The sequence below is a fragment of the Podarcis erhardii genome (assembly GCF_964252035.2).
Source record: "Podarcis erhardii genome assembly, chromosome: 18".
Lineage (NCBI taxonomy): Eukaryota > Metazoa > Chordata > Lepidosauria > Squamata > Lacertidae > Podarcis > Podarcis erhardii.
This window is the reverse complement of record NC_138516.1, coordinates 7,791,642-7,813,967: the sequence shown is the minus strand read 5'-3', so window position 1 is coordinate 7,813,967 and position 22,326 is coordinate 7,791,642. Positions and strand designations below refer to the sequence as shown.

The 22,326-nt window shown below is 49.8% G+C and overlaps 2 protein-coding genes across 3 annotated transcripts in view; both read right to left on the bottom strand.

Moving 5' to 3' along the window:
- The window catches only part of MADCAM1 (mucosal vascular addressin cell adhesion molecule 1), a 122,966-nt gene that overhangs the window by 29,226 nt on the left and 71,414 nt on the right, over nucleotides 1-22,326 (bottom strand). The window lies entirely within an intron of this gene.
- BSG (basigin (Ok blood group)) overlaps nucleotides 8,474-22,326 on the bottom strand; it is a 37,534-nt gene continuing 23,681 nt past the window's right edge. The window contains exons 4-9 of one of the 2 annotated variants that reach the window (XM_081846354.1): nucleotides 22,078-22,166; nucleotides 19,530-19,666; nucleotides 17,010-17,286; nucleotides 13,878-13,902; nucleotides 12,743-12,812; nucleotides 8,474-9,318 (exon numbers count right to left, since the gene is read on the bottom strand). In XM_081846354.1, coding sequence (XP_081702480.1) covers nucleotides 12,755-12,812; nucleotides 13,878-13,902; nucleotides 17,010-17,286; nucleotides 19,530-19,666; nucleotides 22,078-22,166 — 586 coding nt within the window. In that variant the 3' untranslated portion in view covers nucleotides 8,474-9,318; nucleotides 12,743-12,754. Of the gene's footprint in view, nucleotides 9,331-12,742; nucleotides 12,813-13,877; nucleotides 13,903-17,009; nucleotides 17,287-19,529; nucleotides 19,667-22,077; nucleotides 22,167-22,326 lie in introns of both variants that reach the window. The other variant, XM_081846353.1, reaches the window with a different exon arrangement.

The following is a 22,326-nucleotide window of genomic DNA, read 5'->3' as shown; positions in this document are numbered from 1 at the left end:
CTGGGGGCCGGATAGAGAAGCTTGCTTGCCTTGACCGCCAGGTCAAAAAGCGAGTGCCCAGAAATGTGTGTGTGTGTGTGTGTGTGTTGGGGCTATAAAACTGGCTGTCGTCTGGCCTTTTGTATTCCGATAAAAGTTGGGCATTACGGGGGGTTGGACTAGATGACCCTTAGGGACCCCACCTCCGACTCCAGGAAAGCTGAAGGAGTGGGCAGCAGCGCCGTGCTTTGCTTACGGCGGCGAGAGAGGCTTCAAACCTCTTCCCTGTATTCTGTTGTAAACAAAAATTGCCCTTATGGGGTATCCAAGAGCTGATATAGAGTCCTTACGTAGGTTCCCTATTGGTAGGAGAAGATAACAGAGGCCAACCAGAGAATATTGAGAAGCAAAGCAGCTAGAAAGCCTGATCTTTATTGATCTGTTGCAACAGGGTGCTCCCCTCACCCGCAGGAGAGAGGAGGGACCCAGAAAAATGGCTTGCAAGGCTTTATAAAGACTTTAAAAATTGCCACCCTGTGGATCAAGACCAAGACGCGGGTGGTGCTGTGGGTTAAACCACAGAGCCTAGGACTTGCATATCAGATGGTTGGCAGTTCGAATCCCTGCGACGGGGTGAGCTCCCGTTGCTTGGTCCCTGCTCCTGCCAACCTAGCAGTTCAAAAGCACGCCAAAGTGCAAGTAGATAAATAGGTACTGCTCTGGCGGGAAGGTAAACGGCGTTTCCGTGCGCTGCTCTGGTTCGCCAGAAGCGGCTTAATAATGACCCGGAAGCTGTATGCCGGATCCCTCGGCCAGTAAAGCGAGATGAGCGCCGCAACCCCAGAGTCGGCCACGACTGGACCTAATGGTCAGGGGTCCCTTTACCTTTAGATCAAGACCACCCCCCAGATACATCACACCTACATCACAGAAGGGGTGTAACCTAAGACCAACCCCAGATACATCACACCTACATCACAAAAAAGGCGGTCTAAACAGAAAATTAAATGTTTTTCTCCTGTCGTTGTTTATTTCCTGTCTGTCAGGTTACTTGATTTGGGATCCTGGCCAGTCTTTTGTAATGATAAATACTTAGTTCCTGGGCCAGGTCACAGGCTCACAGCCTATTCAAACACAGACATACCCTTAAGACAGGATTTGTGAAGGAAAAGACAATGGGGAGGTTTCCCACTTTGACCTTGCAGAGAAAACATTTGCTCAGTTTAGGAATCAAAATGGTTGCAGGTCGGTCTTCCTGTGCTGATCTATGTATGTGCTTGGTTGGTACACTTATGAACATTGCCATATATCTAAGACCTCAGAATTCCTATCACAATGCGCAGCCATGCGCTCAGACGCCCACTCAGCCCAGGAATGAGTCAACAGCTGCTCATGTAGGCTCTGAGTCATGGCTGAGTGATGTCTCTGGCATCTGAGAGGGAGCAGCAAAGGCAAGCAGCTGGCAAGGCCTCTGGGCCCTCAGCTTCGGGGGTCTCCTCTGGCCGGCTCGATGGTGCACCCCTTCCCGTTTGCTTTGCTGCTCAGCTCCCAGGACCTGGCCCAGATCAGGGTTCAAATCCAACCTCGCCCATCCCCTCCAGTTGTCCGTGAAGCTCTCTTTGCTGACTTCTCTCGTCCCAACCAACCCCAGAGGGTTGTTTTGGGAATTACCGTATTTTTCGCTCTATAAGACGCACCAGACCACAAGACATACCTAGTTTTTGGAGGGGGAAAACAAGAAAAGAAATATTCTGAATCTCAGAAGCCAGAACAGCAAGAGGGATCGCTGCGCAGTGAAAGCAGCAATCCCTCTTGCTGTTCTGGCTTCTGGGATAGCTGCGCAGCCTGCATTCGCTCTATAAGATGCACACACATTCCCCCTTACTTTTAAGGAGGGGAAAAGTGAGTCTTATAGAGCAAAAAATACGGTATTTTTTTGGGGGGGGGGGTGTGCCATGCACCCGCCACCTTGCGCTCCCGTTGAGAAAAAGAGGCGATGAAATGAAACCCTTGGACCAAACAAAGCGACTGGCGAAGGGAGTTTGTGAAAAATTGCAAAATGTGAGGGTGGGATTCTCAGGCCAAATGTGGCCCTCTAGTTCTCCCTACCTGGCCCTCAGAATTCTCCCCCAGGCTGTTCTCCCTCTATGAGCGATTTATTTTTTTACTTTTGCTAGCTATCTTAATGCTTCTTGTTCCCCTGGTAGGGGGGAGAATGTAAAACTGTTTCCCTGCCCACCCCCCCACCCCGCATGTGGCTTCCATAAGGTTGAGCTGAAGAGATTGTGGCCCTCCAGCTGAAAATGGTTCCCTCCTCCGCCACTGTGTTTCCTTTTATGAAGACCCAATAAAAGAGTAAGTTTCAATAACACACACACATATACATGCATGAAGGAAAGGGCTGCAAGGGGTTAAAATGTGAGTTAGAAACAGGCTGCGGCAGGGAAAGGGCTCCCCCGTGTGGCATCTCTTGGAATAACTAGTTACTTTATTTTGACAAAATCTGCACGTTGCTTGATAAGTAAAAGGTACAGGGACCCCTGACCATTAGGTCCAGTCGTGGCCGACTCTGGGGTTGTGGCGCTCATCTCGCTTTACTGGCCGAGGGAGCCGGCGTACAGCTTCCGGGTCATGTGGCCAGCAAGACTAAGCCGCTTCTGGCGAACCAGAGCAGTGCACGGAAACGCCGTTTACCTTCCCGCCAGAGCAGTACCTATTTATCTACTTGCACTTTGGCGTGCTTTCGGACTGCTTGGTTGGCAGGAGCAGGGACCGAGCAACGGGAGCTCACCCCGTCATTGCGGGGATTCGAACCGCCGACCTTCTGATCAGCAAGTCCTAGGCTCTGTGGTTTAACCCACAGCGCCACCCAAATCCCTGCTTGATAAGTAACACCTCTTTATTTTCTGTGCCCCTTCAACCAGGTTAAGCAAGGGCACATCGCAGCCAGACATGATGGGCATTAGGGGGTGTGGCCTGAGGAGTTTCCTGAGGGCCTTGCAGAGAGGACTGGAGGGCCACTTTGTGAGCTGCAAACCAGAGGATTCGCCATTCCGGGGCTAGAATATTTGGGCTGTTTTCAGAAAACGGACCAAGAGAGGCCATAGCTGTATAAAACTCAAACCCCACCATGTTGATGGCTGCTGTTTCTTTGGCTGCCAGCCACCAGATAAGTTCTTGATTAACTGAGGCACAGGGTTTTTCTCCTGATTTTTTTTTAAACAGATATCAACTCTCAATAGGCTGTTTGAACGAGGATTTGCGTAGAAGAGAAGTTATTAGTTGCCCTCAGAATAGAACCAGCAACCTTGGGGACCAGGTGTGCAGCCTGGGCATCATTTTGGACTCACAGCTGTCCATGGAGGCGCAGGTCAATTCTGTGTCCAAGGCAACTCCATCTGGTACGCAGGATGAGACCCTCCCTGCCCGCAGACTGTCTCTCCAGAGTGGTGCATGCTCTTGTTATCTCTCGCTTGGACTACTGCAATGCGCTCTATGTGGTGCTACCTTTGAAGGTGACCCGGAAACTACAACTAATCCAGAATGCAGCAGCTAGACTGGTGACTGGGAGCGGCCGCCGAGACCATATAACACCGGTCTTGAAAGACGTCCCAGGACATTTTCAAGCACAATTCAGAGTGTTGGTGCAGAACTTTAAGGCCCTAAATGGCCCAGTATCCCTGAAGGAGCGTCTCCACCTCCATCGTTCAGCCCGGACACTGAGGTCCAGTGCTGAGGGCCTTCTGGTGGTTTCCTCCCTGTGAGAAGCGAAGTTACAGGGAACCAGGCAGAGGGCCTTCTCAGTGGTGGCGCCCGCCCTGTGGAACACCCTCCCACCAGATGTCAAAGAGAAAAATAACTACTAAACTTTTAGAAGACATCTGAAGGCAGCCCTGTTTAGGGAAGCTTTTAATGTTTAATAGGTTATTGTATCTTAGTGTTCTGTTGGAAGCCACCCAGAGTGGCTGGGCAGCCAGATGGGCGGGGTATAAATAATAAATTATTATTATTATTATATTATTATTCTGCACAGCTTGGGGCACGGCCCCAGATGCGGAGAAGAAGTCAATGAAAGTAGGAAAACACACGATTGTCTGCAAGAGGGTGCTTTGGGGTTTTGAGTGGTGGCGGTTTGGGAAAGAGCATGCTAAAATGAATATGGATGGATCCCAGCTCTCACGCCAACATTTGCAAATTGTCTCTTTTTTTAAGCTCCTCACCCCTTTTAATAGGGCAGCCACTGTTTCTCACTTTTGAATCTCCCCAAGCGCATTGATTGGCAGGGACGCGGGTGGCGCTGTGGGTAAAACCTCAGCGCCTAGGACTTGCCGATCGCATGGTCGGCGGTTCAAATCTCTGCGGCGGGGTGCGCTCCCGTCGTTTGGTCCCAGCGCCTGCCAACCTAGCAGTTCGAAAGCACCCCTGGGTGCAAGTAGATAAATAGGGACCGCTTACCAGCGGGAAGGTAAATGGCGTTCCGTGTGCTGTGCTGGCTCGCCATATGCAGCTTGTCACGCTGGCCACGTGACCCGGAAGTGTCTGCGGACAGCGCTGGCTCCTGTGAGATGAGCGCACAACCCTAGAGTCTGGCAAGACTGGCCCGAACGGGCTGGGGTACCTTTACCTTTAAGCGCATTGGCAGAATACAGCTTATTCATACTGGAGCAACTGAGACACACTGTCGTTTTACAGACCCAAACAGGGCAGCAAATGTGTATTGTCGCAAGTTTATATTTTAAAACCTACCAGTTGGAAAGCACGCCAGTGCAAGTAGATCAGGAGTAGGCAACCTCAGGCCCCGGGGACCAGATGTGGCCCAATCGCCTTCTCAATCCGGCCCACGAATCTGTGTTTTTACAGGAGTACAGTGGTGCCTCACAAGACGAAAAGAATCCGTTCCGCGATTCTCTTCGTCTAGCGGTTTTTTCGTCTTGCGAAGCAAGCCCATTGACGGCTTAGCGGATTAGCGCTATTAGCGGCTTTTAGGCTTAGCGGATCAGCTGATAAGTGGCTTACAAAAAAGGGGGGGGAGGGAAAAAACCCCCGCAAGAACTCGCAAGACATTTTCGTCTTGCGAAGCAAGCCCATAGGGAAATTCGTTTTGCGAAGCGCCTCCAAAACGGAAAACCCTTTCGTCTAGCGGGTTTTCCGTCTTGCGAGGTGTTCGTCTTGCGGGGCACCACTGTAGAATGTGTCCTTTGCTTTAAAATGCATCTCTGGGTTATTTGTGGGGCATAGGAATTCATTCATTTTTTTTTTCCTTTCCAAAATATAGTCTGGCCCACCACATGGTCTGAAGGATGGTGGGCTGGCCCATGGCTGAAAAAGGTTGCTCATCCCTGAAGTAGATAAATAGGTACCACTGCGGTGGGGAGGTAAATGGCGTTTCCGTGCACTCTGGTTTCCGTCGTGGTGTCCCGTTGCGCCAGAAGCGGTTTAGTTCTGCTGGCCACATGACCCAGAAAGCTGTCAGTGGACAAATGCTGGCTCCCTTGGCCTCAAAGTAAGATGAGAGCCGCAACCCCACACAGTGGTACCTCGGGTTAAGAACTTAATTTGTTCCTGAGGTCCGTTCTTAACCTGAAACTGTTCTTAACCTGAAGCACCACTTTAGCTAATGGGGCCTCCCACTGCCGCAGCACGATTTCTGTTCTTGTCCTGAAGCAAACTTCTTAACCCAATGGACTATTTTGGGTTAGCCGAGTCTGTAACCTGAAGCGTTTGTAACCCGAGGCACCACTGTAGTCGCCTTTGACTGGACTTAACTTTCCAGGGGTCCTTTGCCTTTATATTGAAAACGAAAGTGGTAATGGGGAAAGTGAAAGCATGCTGTGCCTGTCTTAGGATTCCAAATCCTGTGTGGTTTTTTTAAGGAAAGCAAGTTTCTAGTTTTCATTTCTGCTTAGTGTAAGGAGCAGGGAAATCTGTGTTATGCAAGACTTCTAGCTTGGAGTCTTGTATTTGCTTCCTCCCTAGCAGGAAGGGGCAGGGGAGCAAGTTATGCAGATCTACTGAAGAATTTTCTCCTTCAGATGCCTCCTTTACTCACAGAAGAAATTAGGTTAAGGTCTCAGGCTCCCTTCCCTCCAACCCTCAGTGACTGCACCTTAAGAAAGGGAAATCTCAGGTTTGCCCTGCCCCTTACTAGGATGTTTCTGTGCACTGGAAGAAAGGGATAGGTTATTGCCAATGAACATTTGCATGTGCCTATGTGCAGAAGGGAATGCACCCCTGCACAGGATATATGCTCCCCACAACCTGCCTTCACATATGGGCTGGAGCCGCCCAAATTCTAAATTAACAGGCGGCTTCAAAGCTTTCTACAAAAGCCATGATTTTATATACACAGAGGGCATGCAGAGTTCATCGGGGACAGAGCTGGATGTTGTCCTATCTGGGGAACCAGGAGAGCTCGTAAACATGCAGCTTGCATCATGCGTCTCGGAAGGGGAGATAAGGTTATTGTCAAAATCTTGTGCCAGAGGGAAGGCTTTAAAGGTCACGCGGCAATAGGTCTTTGCTCTGCTCCTGCAGGGAGTCGCAACTCTCTCTTGCTGTGCATCTTAAACGCAAACACCACCTCTGGTTTTGTGATCAGGGTAATAATGGGTCCTGCAGATGTTCCTGGTTATTGTTCTGAAGCTTTCTTTTGGGGGGAGATCCCCCCCCCAAAAAAACCCAGGACTAGAATTCTTTGCAAGGCCCACTTGCAGTCTGCCTCTGTGGAACGGCAGCCAAATCTCTTGATTTCTCAGCGCTAGAGATCTCCGCCTGTTTTGGCTGCTGCATTTGTGAGATAGTAAACAGTTCCTCTTACGACTGGCTGCCTTCCTCTCCTATACTTTCCTCTCGCACCCTACTCCTCTTCTGTGGGATTTTCCTTCTGAACGATTTAAGCCTCGCGTCCGATTCCAGGGTTCTAGTTCTCATTTTAAAAGCTCCGTCTCCCTGAAGCTCCTTTAGCGTCAGTCTCCCCGGCTGCTACCCCAAGGCGTGCTGACTTTTCATAGGTACAGCGGACACTAGGGTTGCGAACGTGATCCGTGCGGGACGCAGGTTCGCAACCCACATCTGTGCATGCGTGGGTTGCGATGCGGCGTTTCTGCGCATGCATGGCCACCGAAACCCGGAAGTAACCCGTTTCGGTACTTGGCGGTCCACAAACTGAAAAAACGAAACCTGAAGCATCTGTAATCTGAGATATGACTGTACAGTGGTGCCTCGCAAGACGAAATTAATCCGTTCCGCGATTCTCTTCGTCTAGCGGTTTTTTCGTCTTGCGAAGCAAGCCCATTGACAGCTTAGCGGATTAGCGCTATTAGCGGTCTAGCGGCTTTAAGCGATCAGCTGAGAAGCGGCTTATCAGCGGATCAGCTGTTAAGCGGCTTAGCAGCTTAGGAACAGGGCAAAAAAAGCGGGGGAAAAACCCGCGGGAACTCGCAAGATTTTTTCGTCTTGCGAAGCAACCCCATAGAGAAATTCGTTTAGCGAAGCGCCTCCAAAACGGAAAACCCTTTCGTCTAGCGGGTTTTCCGTCTTGCGAGGCGTTCGTCTTGCGGGGCACCACTGTACTTTCCTGTGCCCTAGCTAGGAACCTTCTGCTCCTCTCTACACGATTGTCCCCCTCCCTTTTCTCTCTCCCCCCCCCATCATCATCATCCACTCAGGATAAACCCTCACCTGGTGTGTCCTTTGGCGACAAATTCCATTCTAAGGTCAGGGAGGCAAGGTCCATGCTGCTTTTACCCCTTTCATCTATCTGCCTTGCATTCAGGCACAGTTCCTGGAATTTCACCACCCCCCACCCCAGAAAGGCTGGGAGAGTGGGACACCCCCCCCCCCGAAAATCAGAACAGGCAACAGAGCTAGACAGGCCAATGGGCAGCCTCAGCCTAGGTAAGGTTAACAGGGTTTTTTTTCAATGAACCCGGGGACATTTTTCAACTTCGGTGGATTTTGTATGGGAACTGATTTGTAAATCCGGGGACGCCTAGGGCAGCTTCCAATTTAAATTGGCTCCTTTCCCCCAGCACCATGAGGACTAGGCTCTTACCGTGTTTTTATGGGAAGGTGAGTCACAGAAATGCGCAAGTCCACAGAGGGGTGGCAGGGGGTGAAGAGATCAAAAAGGGGGGGGCGTGGGCGGGGAAAGTAAATCTGCTTTATTTGGAGGAATATCAGCTTGTTCTTAAAAGAGGTGAGCTGTTTCCAGCAAGTGGAAGAGGATGGGTGATAGGAGAGTGTGAATCTCTTCCCAAGACGCTGCAGGGTTGCAGACTTAGGTCGTGGCTGGGTGGGGGCTGCGGACCTTGCAAATAGCCCTCCCCTAAGTCCCTCAAGCAACAGCTTAAGAGGACAGAAAGGGAGAAACTTCCAAGCAGTGACATGCCCTCAGCTCCCACCCCAAGCTTTGACACAGAACACGAGAGATTGGTTTACCCCCATAAACTCCCCCCCCCTTTTTTAAAAAAAGAAGCAGTCATGGCACACAGTATTTGTTTCTGGTTTTTTTTTTTTTTTTTTTGTAGTGTTGAAACGGGTCACTGCAGAGAAAGCTACAAGGGCCCAAAAAGGGGGCCAAAAGAAAAAGGATGTGGTGTTTAGAGAAGCCACGGTGCTGGAAAAAAGCGAGGATCGTTGTGGCAGTGGTACCCATTGCTGGTGGCCGTGTGGGGCAGGGTAGGGAAGCTATAGGAGACCACGCGTGGTTTCAGCAGTTGCACGTTTCTTGGGAGGCTTCCCTATGGGTCTTAGAAAAGGCAGTGGGGCTCAAGCTGGCTATTTTCTGACCTAACAGAAGCAGCTGCGGTGGAAAAAGGAGACAAAACCTTTTGCCTTTTTGCATTCTCCGGCCAAACCAGCAGCTGGTCGTCTGGTGTCCTCCCCAAAGCTGAGGGTCATTTTAGGAAGGGGGAGAGAGATGCCCTGCTCTACTGTATCGTGAAGCGTGGCTTTGATCGGCTTCCCGTGTGGTTTGCTGCCAGGGAAATAAGTCTCCAACTTGGGGCTGCAGGGAAGGCAGACAGATCTCGGCTCACCCTTCAAATTTCCCTTCCCAAAAAACGCCTCCTGTCCTGTCCCCCGCAATGCCCGAGGCTCAAATTGTGAGGACTACATTAAAGAAATAAAAATTAAAAAGGGATGTGCTAATGTATAGGTAAAAAAAAAAACAACTGGGTTTTTTTCCTTAAAAAAAAAAAGAGAAGAGGAAGATTTTACTCTACGATTTTGTTTCTCTTAAAATGTGTAGTGAATTGATCTTTGCGAGGGGGCGCTATGATATTCTTGGTGCTATGGCATGGGACGATTGGAAGGAAACACCCTAAGCGCTCAGCTCAGCTGACATGTCACCTGCAAGAGAAAAAGAGAAAGAAGACGTAGAATTAGGGTAAGTTCATCACCGTATATGACTCTTCAGCATGCTACAGGCATAGCTTAATACTGTTTTAAGGAAATTTTCATTTACTGTATTTTTTGCTCCGTAAGATGCACCTAGTTTTTAGAGGAGGAAAGCAAGAAAAAAAAAATATTCCGCCCAGAGCATGTAAGGGCTCTCACTTTTTCTTGCTTTAAAGCAAGCAAAGCGAGAGCCGCTTACATGGCTTCTCTCCTGCTTTTGTGCAGCTCTCACTTTGCTTGCTTTACAGCGAGGCGGGAGCAGGGATGGGCAAGCAAAGTGAGAGCTGCACAAAGCGGAAAGAAGCCATGTAAGCGGCTCTCGCTTTGCTTGCTCCCGTCTGTCCCTCCTCCCGCTTCGCTGGGAAGCCAGCAAGAGTGAGAGCTGTGCAGCAGCTCTTGCTTTGCTGGCTTCACAGCAAGTGGCGGACAGGAGCCATGGCTCCGGCTGCGGAGGCATCCCTCAGCTTGCGACTGCAGCAGTAGCTGACGGATCCCTCTGCCGCCCAGTGCATTCGCTCCACAAGACGCACAGACATTTCCCCTTACTTTTTAGGAGAAAAAAAGGGCGTCTTATGGAGCGAAAAACCGGTATTTCATGAAATTTGTATGCCGCTTGATTGTAAAAACAAACTCAAACCTGGTGGTGGCAGCAGCGGCGGAGGAAGAACAAGCAGCCAGAAAGGGCTGCTTTTGGGCTGCTCGTTCCTCCTTCGCCGCCGCTGACAGGGGCAAAGGCGGCGGGACGAGAGGCCCTTTCTCACCACTGGTCCCTCCGCCACCACCTGCCTCTCCCAAGGGCAGAGATGGGCAGAGGCAGCGGTGGAGGGACGAGCGGCCCAAAAGGGCTCCTTTCTCGCCGCTTGTCCCTCTGCCTCTGACGCTTGCAAGAGGAGGCACAGGAGTCGCAATTGGGAGAAGCACAGCGCAGGGCAGAGCCTCTCCCAACTGCGGCTCCTGCTCTTGTGAGAGGAGGCAGCGGGACCAGCAGTGAGAAAGGACTCCTTTCAGGCCGCTCGTCCCGCCACGGCCACCTCACCTGAGTATAAGCCGACAGGGGCTTTTTCAGCATAAAAAATGTGCTGAAAGCCGGCTTATACTCAAGTACCGAATTTTTGCTCTATAGGACGCACTTTTCCCCCTCCAAAAATGAAGGGGAAATGCGTGTGCGTCCTATGGAGCGAATGCAGGGAGGAGGCAGGCAGGAAAAGACCCCCAAAGCCGCACACAAGCTCCGTGCGGCTCTTGCGGGCTTTTCCTCAGGAGGGAGAAGGGACTGACGCGGCCAGTCAGTCCCTTCTCGCTCCTCGTAGAAAAGCCCACAGGAGCCGCATGCTCCTTAAAGGGTGCGCACAGCTCCTGTGGGCTTTTGCAGGTGGTGGTGGTGGGGTTATTGCCATAGCCGCGCGCAGCCTCTCCCTGCCGGAGAGATTGCGCGGGGCTATGGCAGAAGCCAAGACAGCGAGTGGGATGCGTCCTGCTTGCTGTCTTGGCTTCTTTGCTCTTTGGGGCTGGGGGGAGACTTCCCCCCACCAGCCCCAAAGAGCAGGTCGAAAGGAACCCGAAGCCTCCGGAGCGCAGCGGGAACTCCCACAGCGCTCCAGAGGCTTCGGGTTGTCTTCACTGAAGCCTGGAGAGCGAGAGGGGTCTGTGCACACCGACCCCTCTCGCTCTCCAGGCTTCCAAGGTACCGTATTTTTCGCTCCATAGGGCGCACCTAGTTTTCAGAGGGGGAAATCAAGGAAAGAAATATGACACACCCCCCCAAGCTCTGCGAATTCACCCATCTCCCCCAAAAGCCCACAGGAGCCGCACACTCTTTAGGGAGCGCACGGCTACTGCGCGCTTTTCGACCAGGAGGGAGAAGGGATTGACATGGCCAGTCAGTCCCTTCTCCCACCTTGGGGAAAAGCCTCAAAGAGGTCGGGGAGCAGTGCAAAGGCGGCGAACCGCCTTCCCACTGCCCCCCGAGCTTCCGGGACAGGCGTTGTAGCCCCCGGAGGGCAGCGGGGTGCCTTCGCCCCGCTGCCCTGCGGAGGCTTTGCACATCCATCCCCAAGCTAGAACAGCGAGACGGAGCGCTCCGCCTCCCTGTTCTGGCTTTGGGCTTAGCCGTGCAGCCTGCATTCGCTCTATAGGCCGCACACACATTTCCCCTTAATTTTTGAAGGGGGAAAAGTGCGTCCTATAGAGCGAAAAATACGGTAGCTGCCTGAAGGCGACTGAACGCACCTTGTTTTAGAGGGGGAGAACAAGGGGGGGAAATTCTCCCCCTCTCTGCGCAGCACCTCCTGCCGCTTCACTGAAGGGGCGCTGGGCAGAGAGGAGAATTTTTTTTCTTCTTCTCCCCCTCTAAACAAGGTGCTTCCTGTGGTTGGGTGCGTCCTATAGAGCGAAAAAGACAGTATATACAGTAACTAAGAATGTCCTGCTCCTAGGTTATTACAGTCATACCTTGGATCTCAAACACCTTCATACTCAGATTTTTTGGAACCTGAACGTCCGACGGGTGTTCCAATTGGCTGCCGGAGCTTCCTGCAGCCAATCGGAAGCCATGCTTCAGTTTCCGAATGTTTTGGAAATCAAATGCACTTCTGGAACAAATTCTGTTCGACTTCCAAGGTATGGCTGTATAATACGTCCCCACCCTGCCAATAGAGCTCAACACACAAGTTTCCCCATCTGTGAATTGGGAATGACATCAAAGACAGAACTGAGGAGGGCCATCACTGACAATATATGAAGTGTTAGATCACCTTCCCTCTTGCTCCAAACAATTATTAATCCATGGAACTGATCAACCGCCTTTCTACCTTGGCCCTTCTCAGGGTGATGTATGGGGGCAGTAATCTTGCTCTGCCCCTTACAATACCCCTGGCCTGGTGTGCCAGGCCCAAGAACACCCTATGAGGTGTGTGAGCATGTGATGTCCAAGGGGAGATTCAAACTCAGTTCCCCCACACATAAACACTACGAAGAGCCATTTCCTAAGCCAGAACCAGAGAGAGCAAGCAAGCAGAGCTTTTATCTCTGGAAAAGGCTAGGTACCGTATTTTTTGCTCTATAAGACGCACTTTTCCCTTCCTAAAAAGTAAGGGGAAATGTGTGTGCGTCTTATAGAGCGAATGCAGGCTGCGCAACTATCCCAGAAGCCAGAACAGCAAGAGGGATTGCTGCTTTCACTGCGCAGCGATCCCTCTTGCTGTTCTGGCTTCTGAGATTCAGAATTTTTTTTTCTTGTTTTCCTCCTCCAAAAACTTGGTGCGTCTTGTGGTCTGGTGCGTCTTATAGAGTGAAAAATATGGTGCCTTTTTGGAAGTTCTTGCCCCCACCCTGCCACTTCCAGACACCCAGATTGCATCCCTACCTTGCCGTCTGCTTAATTTGCGTTCCTCTGGCGCACATTCTTGTCCTTATAATTTGTGGCATTGCTCTTCCTGGAGGGGAAAAGAACGGAGAAGAAACAGGACATGTGAGACCCAGAGGAAATCTCGGAACTTGGTGATGGGCCACAAAAAGGCGTCAAGGCAGGAAAATCCAAGTGCCCCCCTCCTACCCAACTTAATATAAGGCACCCACATTCTTTCCTGCAGGAACCCTCCCCCAATACTAGAACTTGGGGCTAACTTAGTTGGACAATTCAGACAAGGGGAGTGCAACTGCTGCAGAAGTGCAGAGTTGGAAAGGCCTTAAGGATCATCTCGTTCCATCCCCTGCAATGCGGGAATATGTGGCTGTCCCATATGGGGATCAAAGCTGCAATCTTGGCACCATGCTCTAAGCCAGGGGTCAGCAAACGTTTTCAGCAGGGGGCCGGTCCACTGACCCTCAGACCTTGTAGAGGGCCAGACTATATCTTGAAGGGAAGAAATGAACAAATTCCTATGCCCCACAAATAACCCAGAGATGCCTTTTAAATAAAAGGACACATTCTACTCAAGTAAAAACATACAGATTCCCGGACCGTCCATGGGCCGGATTTAGAAGGCAACTGGGCCAGATCCGGCCCCTAGTTTGCCTACCCATGCTCTAAGCAACTGAGCTAGGCAGAGGTTCCCATGGAAAGTGCAGGGCTCCAGCCTCTTAGGAAACAAATACTGTATGTGGGCTGGTGGGTCTGACTCCTATTTAGAGATCGCTGATTAAACCTGGCAGCAGCCCATGAAGGGATTGGCTCTTCTCTTCCCAAAATCTGCCCTAGACTGGCCATCCCAGCTATTGGCTTTCACGTCAAGCATACAGTTGACACTTCTGGCCTTGCTAGATGATCTTTGGAGAGAAACAGCTCCTTGTATCTCTCCCCCACTGCTTTTTCCAACACCACTAATCAGTTTAGAAATAAAAATGCAGAGCGAGAGAAGAACCAATAGAACTGTGTGCTTTGCCAGAAACTATGCAGCTCCTCCAAGAGGCAGCCCCTTTCAATACCATTTCCCACCAATGAGAGAGAGAAGAGGGTTTGGGCAGGAGGAAGGGGCACGTGTTTGTGCCTTGATACTCACAGTGGTGCAGACCCTCCATCGTCATCTTCAGGGAGATGGAAGCAAGACGGGAGGAAAGAGGAAAAAAAAAACAAGATTAGAAAGCCAGTTTTGGATGATTGGCGTATGCATTCCCAACTCGCCACCCCTGCCTGCCTAAAGACACCTACAGTTTCACACACTAATAAACAATCAGAATGGATTTCTGGAACCTAATGTCTTTTTTGTGCAGCCTGAGCAGTAGTAGTAGTACTAGTAGTAATTTATTTATACCTCACCCATCTGGCTTGGTTTCCCCAGCCACTCTGGGTAGCTCCCAACAGAATATTAAAAACACAATAAAAGATCTAACATTAAAAACTTTCCTAAACAGGACTGGCTTCAGATAGTTGTTTCTTTCCTTGACATCTGATGGGAGGGCGTTCCACAGGGCGAGCGCCACTACCGAGAAGGTGCAGGCAGCATTAAGAAAAAGAGGTCAGAATAGGCCAATATATATATGTGGACTGTTCCTGGATCAAGGGTCTTTCCTTCTAGGTTCTCAAAGCTCTTCACCTAGCTCAAGGTTGTCATCTGGACTAGCCAGATGTTTAACTGAGAATCAAAGCCTTTAGAGCCACCTTGCCCCAAAATGGCAACTAGGTATTTGGTTTTGCAACTGCACCCTTGGTGTAAGGAGCCCATTTAGTACATAGCTTATATATATCTGAGTTTCTAACACTGCTTGCACACCAACGTTCACCAAGTTGGTGCCCTCCTGATGTTTTGAACTACAACTCCCACCCACCCTCTGGCAGCGGGGTGTACCCCACAACTCGACAGCCTGGCCTGTGTGCTTCTGCACATGTGACGAAGGGTTCCCTGAAACTGTCCACATGCTCACAAGAGTGACACAGGATTCCACTGCTGATCTGCCACCCCCCACCCACCCTGCCCCTATCATCTCTGGGGGAGAGGGACTCAACACTGCAGTTCCCCTTTAACTAGCTTGTACCATCAAAACCGTGGACTCCGAAATTCTGTGTCCCCTTAGGACAAAAAACCCTCTCTCAAGTTCACCTCCATTTTACTGCTGATATAACAAGGGCTGGCCATTCTGAGCTTTGTAAGGTTTAGAGAGAAAGGGAGACCTGGGAAATCTAAAGTTCCCAGGCTCCTCAACTCTGCTGGTGTGGCAGACTGCCGACTCCACACCAGGGAAGCACATTCAAGCGAGCGAGCAAGCGAAGAGGCTGGTTTGAAATGTGAATGTCTCCACATTTCTGGACTGAATCACCACAAGAGCACAACGAAACAGCACTACGAGCTAGAGGAAAATGGCTGCCGGCGGCGTTGCAGGAGCACACACAGACCCTTTCAGGTGGACACCATGCTGCCATCTGCCACCATCTGATGGGTAGAGAAGCCCCCCATGCCTATCAGAGCCAAGACCTCTCCCTATTTTTCACAACAGGGGCAGGGACCCTGTCACCCTCCCAATATCACTAGACTCTCATTTTAGCACAGGGCTGCTAGATGTCTCTCTCTCTCACACACACACAGCAGGTAAGACCATCACAAACACATGGGGAAGAGGGGCGATGCTTGGAGCTTGCTCTTTCACTTACCACAAGCAGATAACATGCAGCCGAAGAAGAGGAAGGAAGAGTGCAAAGATAATGCCAGCAAGGACACACCACACCACAGAGATAAGGTTTTGGTTTTCTAAACACACAAACCTTCTTTACCCCACTGGGGGTTTGTACTGTCTTGCCCGCTCTATGACCAGACAGTTGGCCCTATGTCACCTTTTTGTTCTCAACAAAGCATTTTAGGAGCAAGAGATTCATTACATAAATCCATACTGTTTATAAAGTGTGGATGGGGAGCTTGTGGCCGCCCGCGTGCTGGCACTGCACTACAACTCCCATTGCCCTTTGCTACCGGCCATACTGGGACTGGTGAGAGATGGAGTCCAGTGGGCCTCCTCTGCGTGGCAGATATTTCAAAGTAGAGCTTTCAGGAGCCTAAACCCCTGAAGATGGTGACTGCATATTGGGGGGGGGGGGAGGTGCAAAACACAGAGGTAAGCTTAGAAAAACAGCCAAGTGTGTTCTTAGCCCTACACGGCAGAAGAAGTGTGTGTGTGTTGGGGTGTGTGTGTGTGGCATGCAGTTGAAAAGGGCATATCTGCATCGGAGAAAAAAGGCACAGCAGATCTGCAGAAACAAACACCCAATAATAGGATGCACAGAGCTGTTTTATAGGGACTACGGATACTTCTATAGCAGTGACAAAAAATAAAAATTAAAGGCTCCAGTCTGTTGTTTTGCACAGCTCTGGAGACCTCAGAGAGAGGGGAATTGGTGAAACCTCAAGTAGCAAAATTTCTGGTGGCTGTTAACGCTTCTTGTCCCCCATCCAGGACTCTTTTTCCTCCCTCACAGAACCACCCCTCCTCTAGGCAGCTCTTTCTGAACGGGGTGGGGAGAGTAAGACTGTGGCCCACTTTGGTCTGTTCTCCACCCCCCTGAATCTTTTCCAACCTGCACACTCACAACAAAGCCTGCCAATGCCTCCCCTACTGTTCTTGGACAGTAAGAGCAACAGCACTCACAGCCTGGACACTGGAATCGGAAGGGATGGTTTGGTAGGCCACAGGGAATCCGTTCCGCAAAAGGGGGACCGCTCCACGCCCATCTGCCATGCTGCTCAAGAAAAACTCTTATCTTTTTGGCATTTCCTTTCACACTGGTCAATCTGAAGGAAGGCTAACTCTGAAACAAGGGTGCATGAGTGAGGGTCAATGTGGAAAAGGGGCAAGAATGTTGGGCACGCCTTTAAGGGCTTATCCGGAGCGTGGGCAGCTTTCACGTTGCCAGACTATAGTGTTTTTAATTCAACCCAGGGACAGATGGTATAAGGCTTGGATTTTGGGGTTGTTGTTGTTTTTTTAAAAAAGGTCCTCTCTGGAAAAAGGCGGTGATCCTCTCTGGATCTTTCATTTGATAAAATCCACCTAACCATTCAGGGGTAGAGCCAGACCATAACGTTCAAGGAGGTCCTTATGCCTGCCCTAACCCAGTTCTTAAAAGTAAAGAAGCCCACTGAAGAGGAGCCATGTGTTTCCTGTCCCCCAAAGCAGGCTCACTGACCCCTCCCCAGGCAACTTACCGTCAGGGACCTGGTTGGGCTGCCTCCTCTTCTCGTAGATGAAGATGATAGTGACAAGGACCAGCACTTCAGCCACGATCCCCAGGAACGGCCACAGAGCTGCCAGGCGGCTGCGCACCCGTAGGCTAATCACGGCAGTCCCATCGCCCTTCTCGTTGGTGCCGTTGCACAAGTAGTCGCCCGGGTCCTTCTCGAGCTGCAGGGAGAGGATCCGCAGCTCTGTCTTGTTACCATCAGACTTGATGAAGAACCGGTCCTCGGAGCCGTTAACGATAGGCTGGGGGAGGAGCAGGAAAAGAAAAGGGTTCAAGCGTCGTCTGCTAGGGCAGTGCTTTGAATCAAGGGGCCGGCAATGCAAGTTTCTTCAAAATCCACAATCCAGGGTGAACTCAGCGCTGCACTGGGTCTCGTGGTGGCCATAAGCAACAAGGGGCTGCTAATAACCCAAAAGGAATGTTAGAAGGATGTTGGAATGAAGCTATGTGGTTTTAGCAGAAATGTTATAAAGGATTAAGTAAAAAAGGATTGGCAATTAGTGAAAGAGGAGAATGTAAAATTATAGTATATCAAGATAAATTTTTAGGATAAAAACAAAGATGGAAAGGATTTGCTGCAATATCTAACTGAACTAGAATACAAAAAAGGGAGGTGTGAGGAGGTCAAGGAAACAAGCAAATGAAAGATAAGTTATGGGAAGGTTTGATTTGTTTTTTAATTGTTTGTATTTTTCTGTATCTTTTTTGTTTGTTTTGTTTTTACTTATTGTGATGTATTGTCTTGTTTTTTGCTTAATTTGGTGTTTTTTCTTTTTTTAACCTTTAAAACTCGAATAAATATTATTTTTAAAAAAACAACGAAAAAAACCCCCTAAAAACCCAAAAGTTATGGAAGTGGAAGAGTTACATATGTCGGCTAACAGGCCCCTTACACCATAGTAAAAAGTCCTGACTGGGTCTGCCTCTAACAGATGTTTGCTGCAGCTGAAATGTCTAGCAATACCCAAGTCCAGAAGGGCAGATTTGCTGCCAGACTTCAACATTTTACCTTTGAAGATCAAGAGAGGACAGGTTTGCCAAAGTTCCCCTTCAAGGATTAAGTTCTACCTTCGCAACCACTTAAGCATGCGAAATGTGCATTGTTTGACTGCAGATTTTATCAAGGGGCTGGTTAGAGAATACCTGATCCCCTTAAGCAGCGGTTTCCCAAATCTTTAAGCATCTTTGAATACCTTCCTTGAGGGTTCTTAAATAAAGCTATTGTGGAACAGGCAGCATTATAATCGAAGGTTGTAGTGCCTCTTAGACCTGCTGTCATGGTTAGTTCCTTGTTCCCCTCTCTCTGATCATATGCCCTTTAAAAAAATTAAATACAGTATTTTCATCTCTGACATTTGGTTATTTAACAGAATTTTCTCAAGGGGTGCTAGCTGCAAATTCCTGTGCTTGGGGTGGTCTGGCTTTCAAATGTCAAAGGATCGTTTACTGGGTGCTTACAGCCTGCTGCCCAACTCCACAGAAGAGCTAGGTTATCCCATTCCATCCATGCCCATTAACAGATTTCCTAACCTCCTTCCTGTTGCCGGTATCTAACTTTTGCCATCAGGTATGTTTTTCGCTACATTTGGGAGGTTAAAGCTACCACTGGTCACTGGGACCTGGAGTTTGGCACATGCCAGCCCCCCAGAAAAACAAAATCAAAACAGCTGGCTGATTTGCAAGAAAGTAATTTTGTGTGATGATGATTGGGAGATCCCAAAGGACACATGGGCACAACATTCACTTAATTATCTTTATTTAATTACATTGATAGTCTGCTCTGCCCAAGTCCATATTTATTTTCGCAAGTGCTTCTTCCACATTTATTTTTATGCCTTGGTCAATTTGCCTAGCTATGGGGAAACCTAAGGATGGAAAGTTATCAATCTTTAAGGGCCAGTCTGTGTGGTGGCTGCCTACTAGTCCCTACTGTTTGGTCATTGCTTCCACTGGTCAATTTTATATCAGGTGGCTCAAATTGCCTAATGGACAATCATAATTTAGGGCTTGAGTTCTGCGGGTCTGTTTAAAAAGAGCAGGGTGGCATCTGCTAATAGAGCTACCTTGTATTCTCGTTTGGCCACTGCAATGCCCTTAATTTTAGTGGGTTGGTTAATGAAGCATGCTAGTGACTAGGTCAAAAAGCATGGCTGATATGGTGGCAGCTCCTGCCTCACTCCTGGCTTCAGTTGTATTAGTTCTGAGTACAGGCCACAATTTATTGCTTGGGTACACTTGAGGAAATGGGGTGGGGAAGATGGTTTATGCGTGGTGGGAGTCACAGAAAGCCCCACTGCGCACGATCAAAGGCTTCCTCGGCTTCAAAAGAAACCTGTGCAGACAGAGGCTGCCTTGCATTTGCCGTCGTGTTAATTAGAAAGCGGGGGTGGTCTGCTCCCTGTCGCTGCACAGAACTATTTTGCAAAGGGAGGAAAACAGAAGTAGTGGAGCGTGGGGAAATGTTTGCTTTGGCCAAGAGACTCACCTGGGACACATCTCCGACCACCCTGAACCAACTCCACTGGGTAACAGGAGGGTACGAGGAGCTCTTGCAGACCAGCATGCCTGTGTCCCCCTCGTTCCCATGCTCTGTCTTCTTGTAGGCATACACATGTGGCTTCACTGCAAATGAAGAAAAGGGGCGCAAGCAAGATGAGGGACAGCTGGCAATGAGGTACCCAAAGAGAACAGGTGAGCAGCAAGGGCCAAGGATAGCTGGCTGCTTATGAAAGCGAGTTAAAAATTAGCATTAGCGATGAGGGAGGGGATTTTCAGCAACCTGTCCTTCTCTCTCCCTGGCCCCTGACAAGCTATTGAGGTCACAAATGACGTGCATTGGTGAAAATGTAGGCAGATGGGCTAGTAAAACCGATGCAAGCTAACTTTCACAGGTGCATTTGTAAAACTGCCTCATCATACAGTGTGACTGCTGGTTCCTCTGATTCAGTGCTGCTTACATGGGCTGGCAGTGGCTTTGCCATGGATTCAGAAGGGGGGTGATGGCTGGGTTCCCCAGGCCACATATAGTATAATAATAATAATTTATTATTTATAACCCGCCCAACTGGCTGGGTTTCCCCAGCCACTCTAGGCGGCTTCCAACAAAGATTAAAAATACATTGAAACTCCAGTCATTAAATGCCATGGGCTGAACCTGGGATCTTCTCTGTGCAAAGTAGGCAATCTACCATTTTCCCCACTTTCCTCCTTCCACCCACTCTTTCTTTCCATGTGTGCTTCCAGATAGCCCCGTCAGCAGAGCATGACGCTCTTAATCTCAGGGTTGTGGGTTTGAGCCCCACGTCGGGTGAAAGATTCCTGCAGTGCAGGGGGCTGGACCAGATGAGCCTCGTGGTCCCTTCCCAACTACAATTCACCGAGCGATGATCTTTAAGACTGCAATCCTGAGGGCAAGAACCGCCTTTACTCTCCTGGTATGTCCCACAGAGGAACTTACGGTCTTCAAACAAAAACATCCTGAAGGTCCCAGGCCACAGAGAGGTTAGGCTGGCCTCAACTAGAGCCAGGGCTTTTTCGGCTGTGGCCCCAATCTGGTGGAACGCTCTGTCACAAGAGACTAGGGCCCTGCGGGACTTGACATCTTTCCGCAGGGCCTACAAGACAGAGCTGTTCCACCAGGCCTTTGGCCAGGGCACAGCCTGACTCCCTCCCTTTGGCAATCTTCACAGAACTTTAGCCTAATGGTTGCCATCAATTTGAGTTGAATTAATTTGATAATGAAATTTTAGAATGTTGTACTATTTTATTGTTCCAGTTACAGATAGGTAGCCGTGTTGGTCTGCCATAGTCAAAACAAAAAATTCCTTCCAGTAGCACCTTAAAGACCAACTAAGTTAGTTCTAGGTATGAGCTTTCGTGTGCATGCACACTTCTTCAGATAGTATCTGAAGTGGTATCTTCAGATAGTATTCTTCAGTGGTATCTGAAGAAGTGTGCATGCACACGAAAGCTCATACCTAGAACTAACTTAGTTGGTCTTTAAGGTGCTACTGGAAGGAATTTTTTATTTTATTTTTGTTAGCCGCCCTGAGCCCGGCTTCGGTTGGGGAGGGCGGGATATAAATACAATTTATTATTATTATTACTACCACTGACCTTTCCAAGTTGCTCTGGGAACAAGTGGGGTAGATCAGCTTCAGGCAAAAAGGGATTGCGTCCAACAAGCTCATGCTCAGAGCAGACCCACTGAAATGAAAGGGCCCGAGGAAGCTGCCTTACAGTGAATCACCCCACCAGTCTACCTAGATCAGTAATGTCTACAGATAGTGGTCCTCCAGGGTTTCAGGCAGATTCTCTCCCAGCCCTACTTGCAAATGCCCTTGGGAACTGAACACGGTACCTTTGGCATGCAAACCACTGAGCTAGTGTCCTTTCCCTAAGAGTAAAGGTAAAGGGACCCCTGACCATTAGGTCTAGTCGTGGCCGACTCTGGGGTTGCGGCGCTCATCTCGCTTTATTGGCCGAGGGAGCCGGCGTACAGCTTCCGGGTCATGTGGCCAGCAGGACTAAGCCACTTCTGGCGAACCAGAGCAGCGCACGGAAATGCCGTTTACCTTCCCGCCGGAGCGGTACCTATTTATCTACTTGCACTTTGAGGTGCTTTCGAACTGCTAGGTTGGCAGGAGCAGGGACAGAGCAATGGGAGCTCACCCCGTCGTCTCAGGGATTCAAACCTTCTGATTGGCAAGTCCTAGGCTCTGTGGTTTAACCCACAGCGCCACCCGCGTCCCTTCCCTAAGAGTAGCCGTGCCCATTAATCCCAGTGGGTCTACTCTGAGCAGAGGGGATGTTGGACACAACCCTCGGGCACCTCCATCAGTGCCCAAAGGACAAGGGCAAGCAGGTATGCTTGTTGACATGGACAGAAAGTTGAGAGGACCAGGAGCAGGTCAACCACCAGCAAAAATGCCCATGTAAAAGAAAAATCCTTTGGCCCACGTTTAGCAATGATACAACAGCAGCTGGAGAAGGCAGAAGCAGGATAAGTGTTTGGGTTCCCCCGCAGAGCTCACCTTTCACGTACACAGTAGCTTTGGAAAGGGGAACGGTTTCGAAGATGCAGTGGTACTCCCCTGAGGTGTCGTGGTCCACTTTTGGGATTCTGGAACGAATGAAACAAAGCACGTCAGCAGCAAGACGAGCAGAGCACACCCCAGTTATCGCTACATGAGAACACAACCACCCTTAATTTTTCTGGGCCAAGACTGGGGTGGGATGTGGGGCTCGTCTGTGACCCTCAAGCCATCTTCTGCTGTTTATGG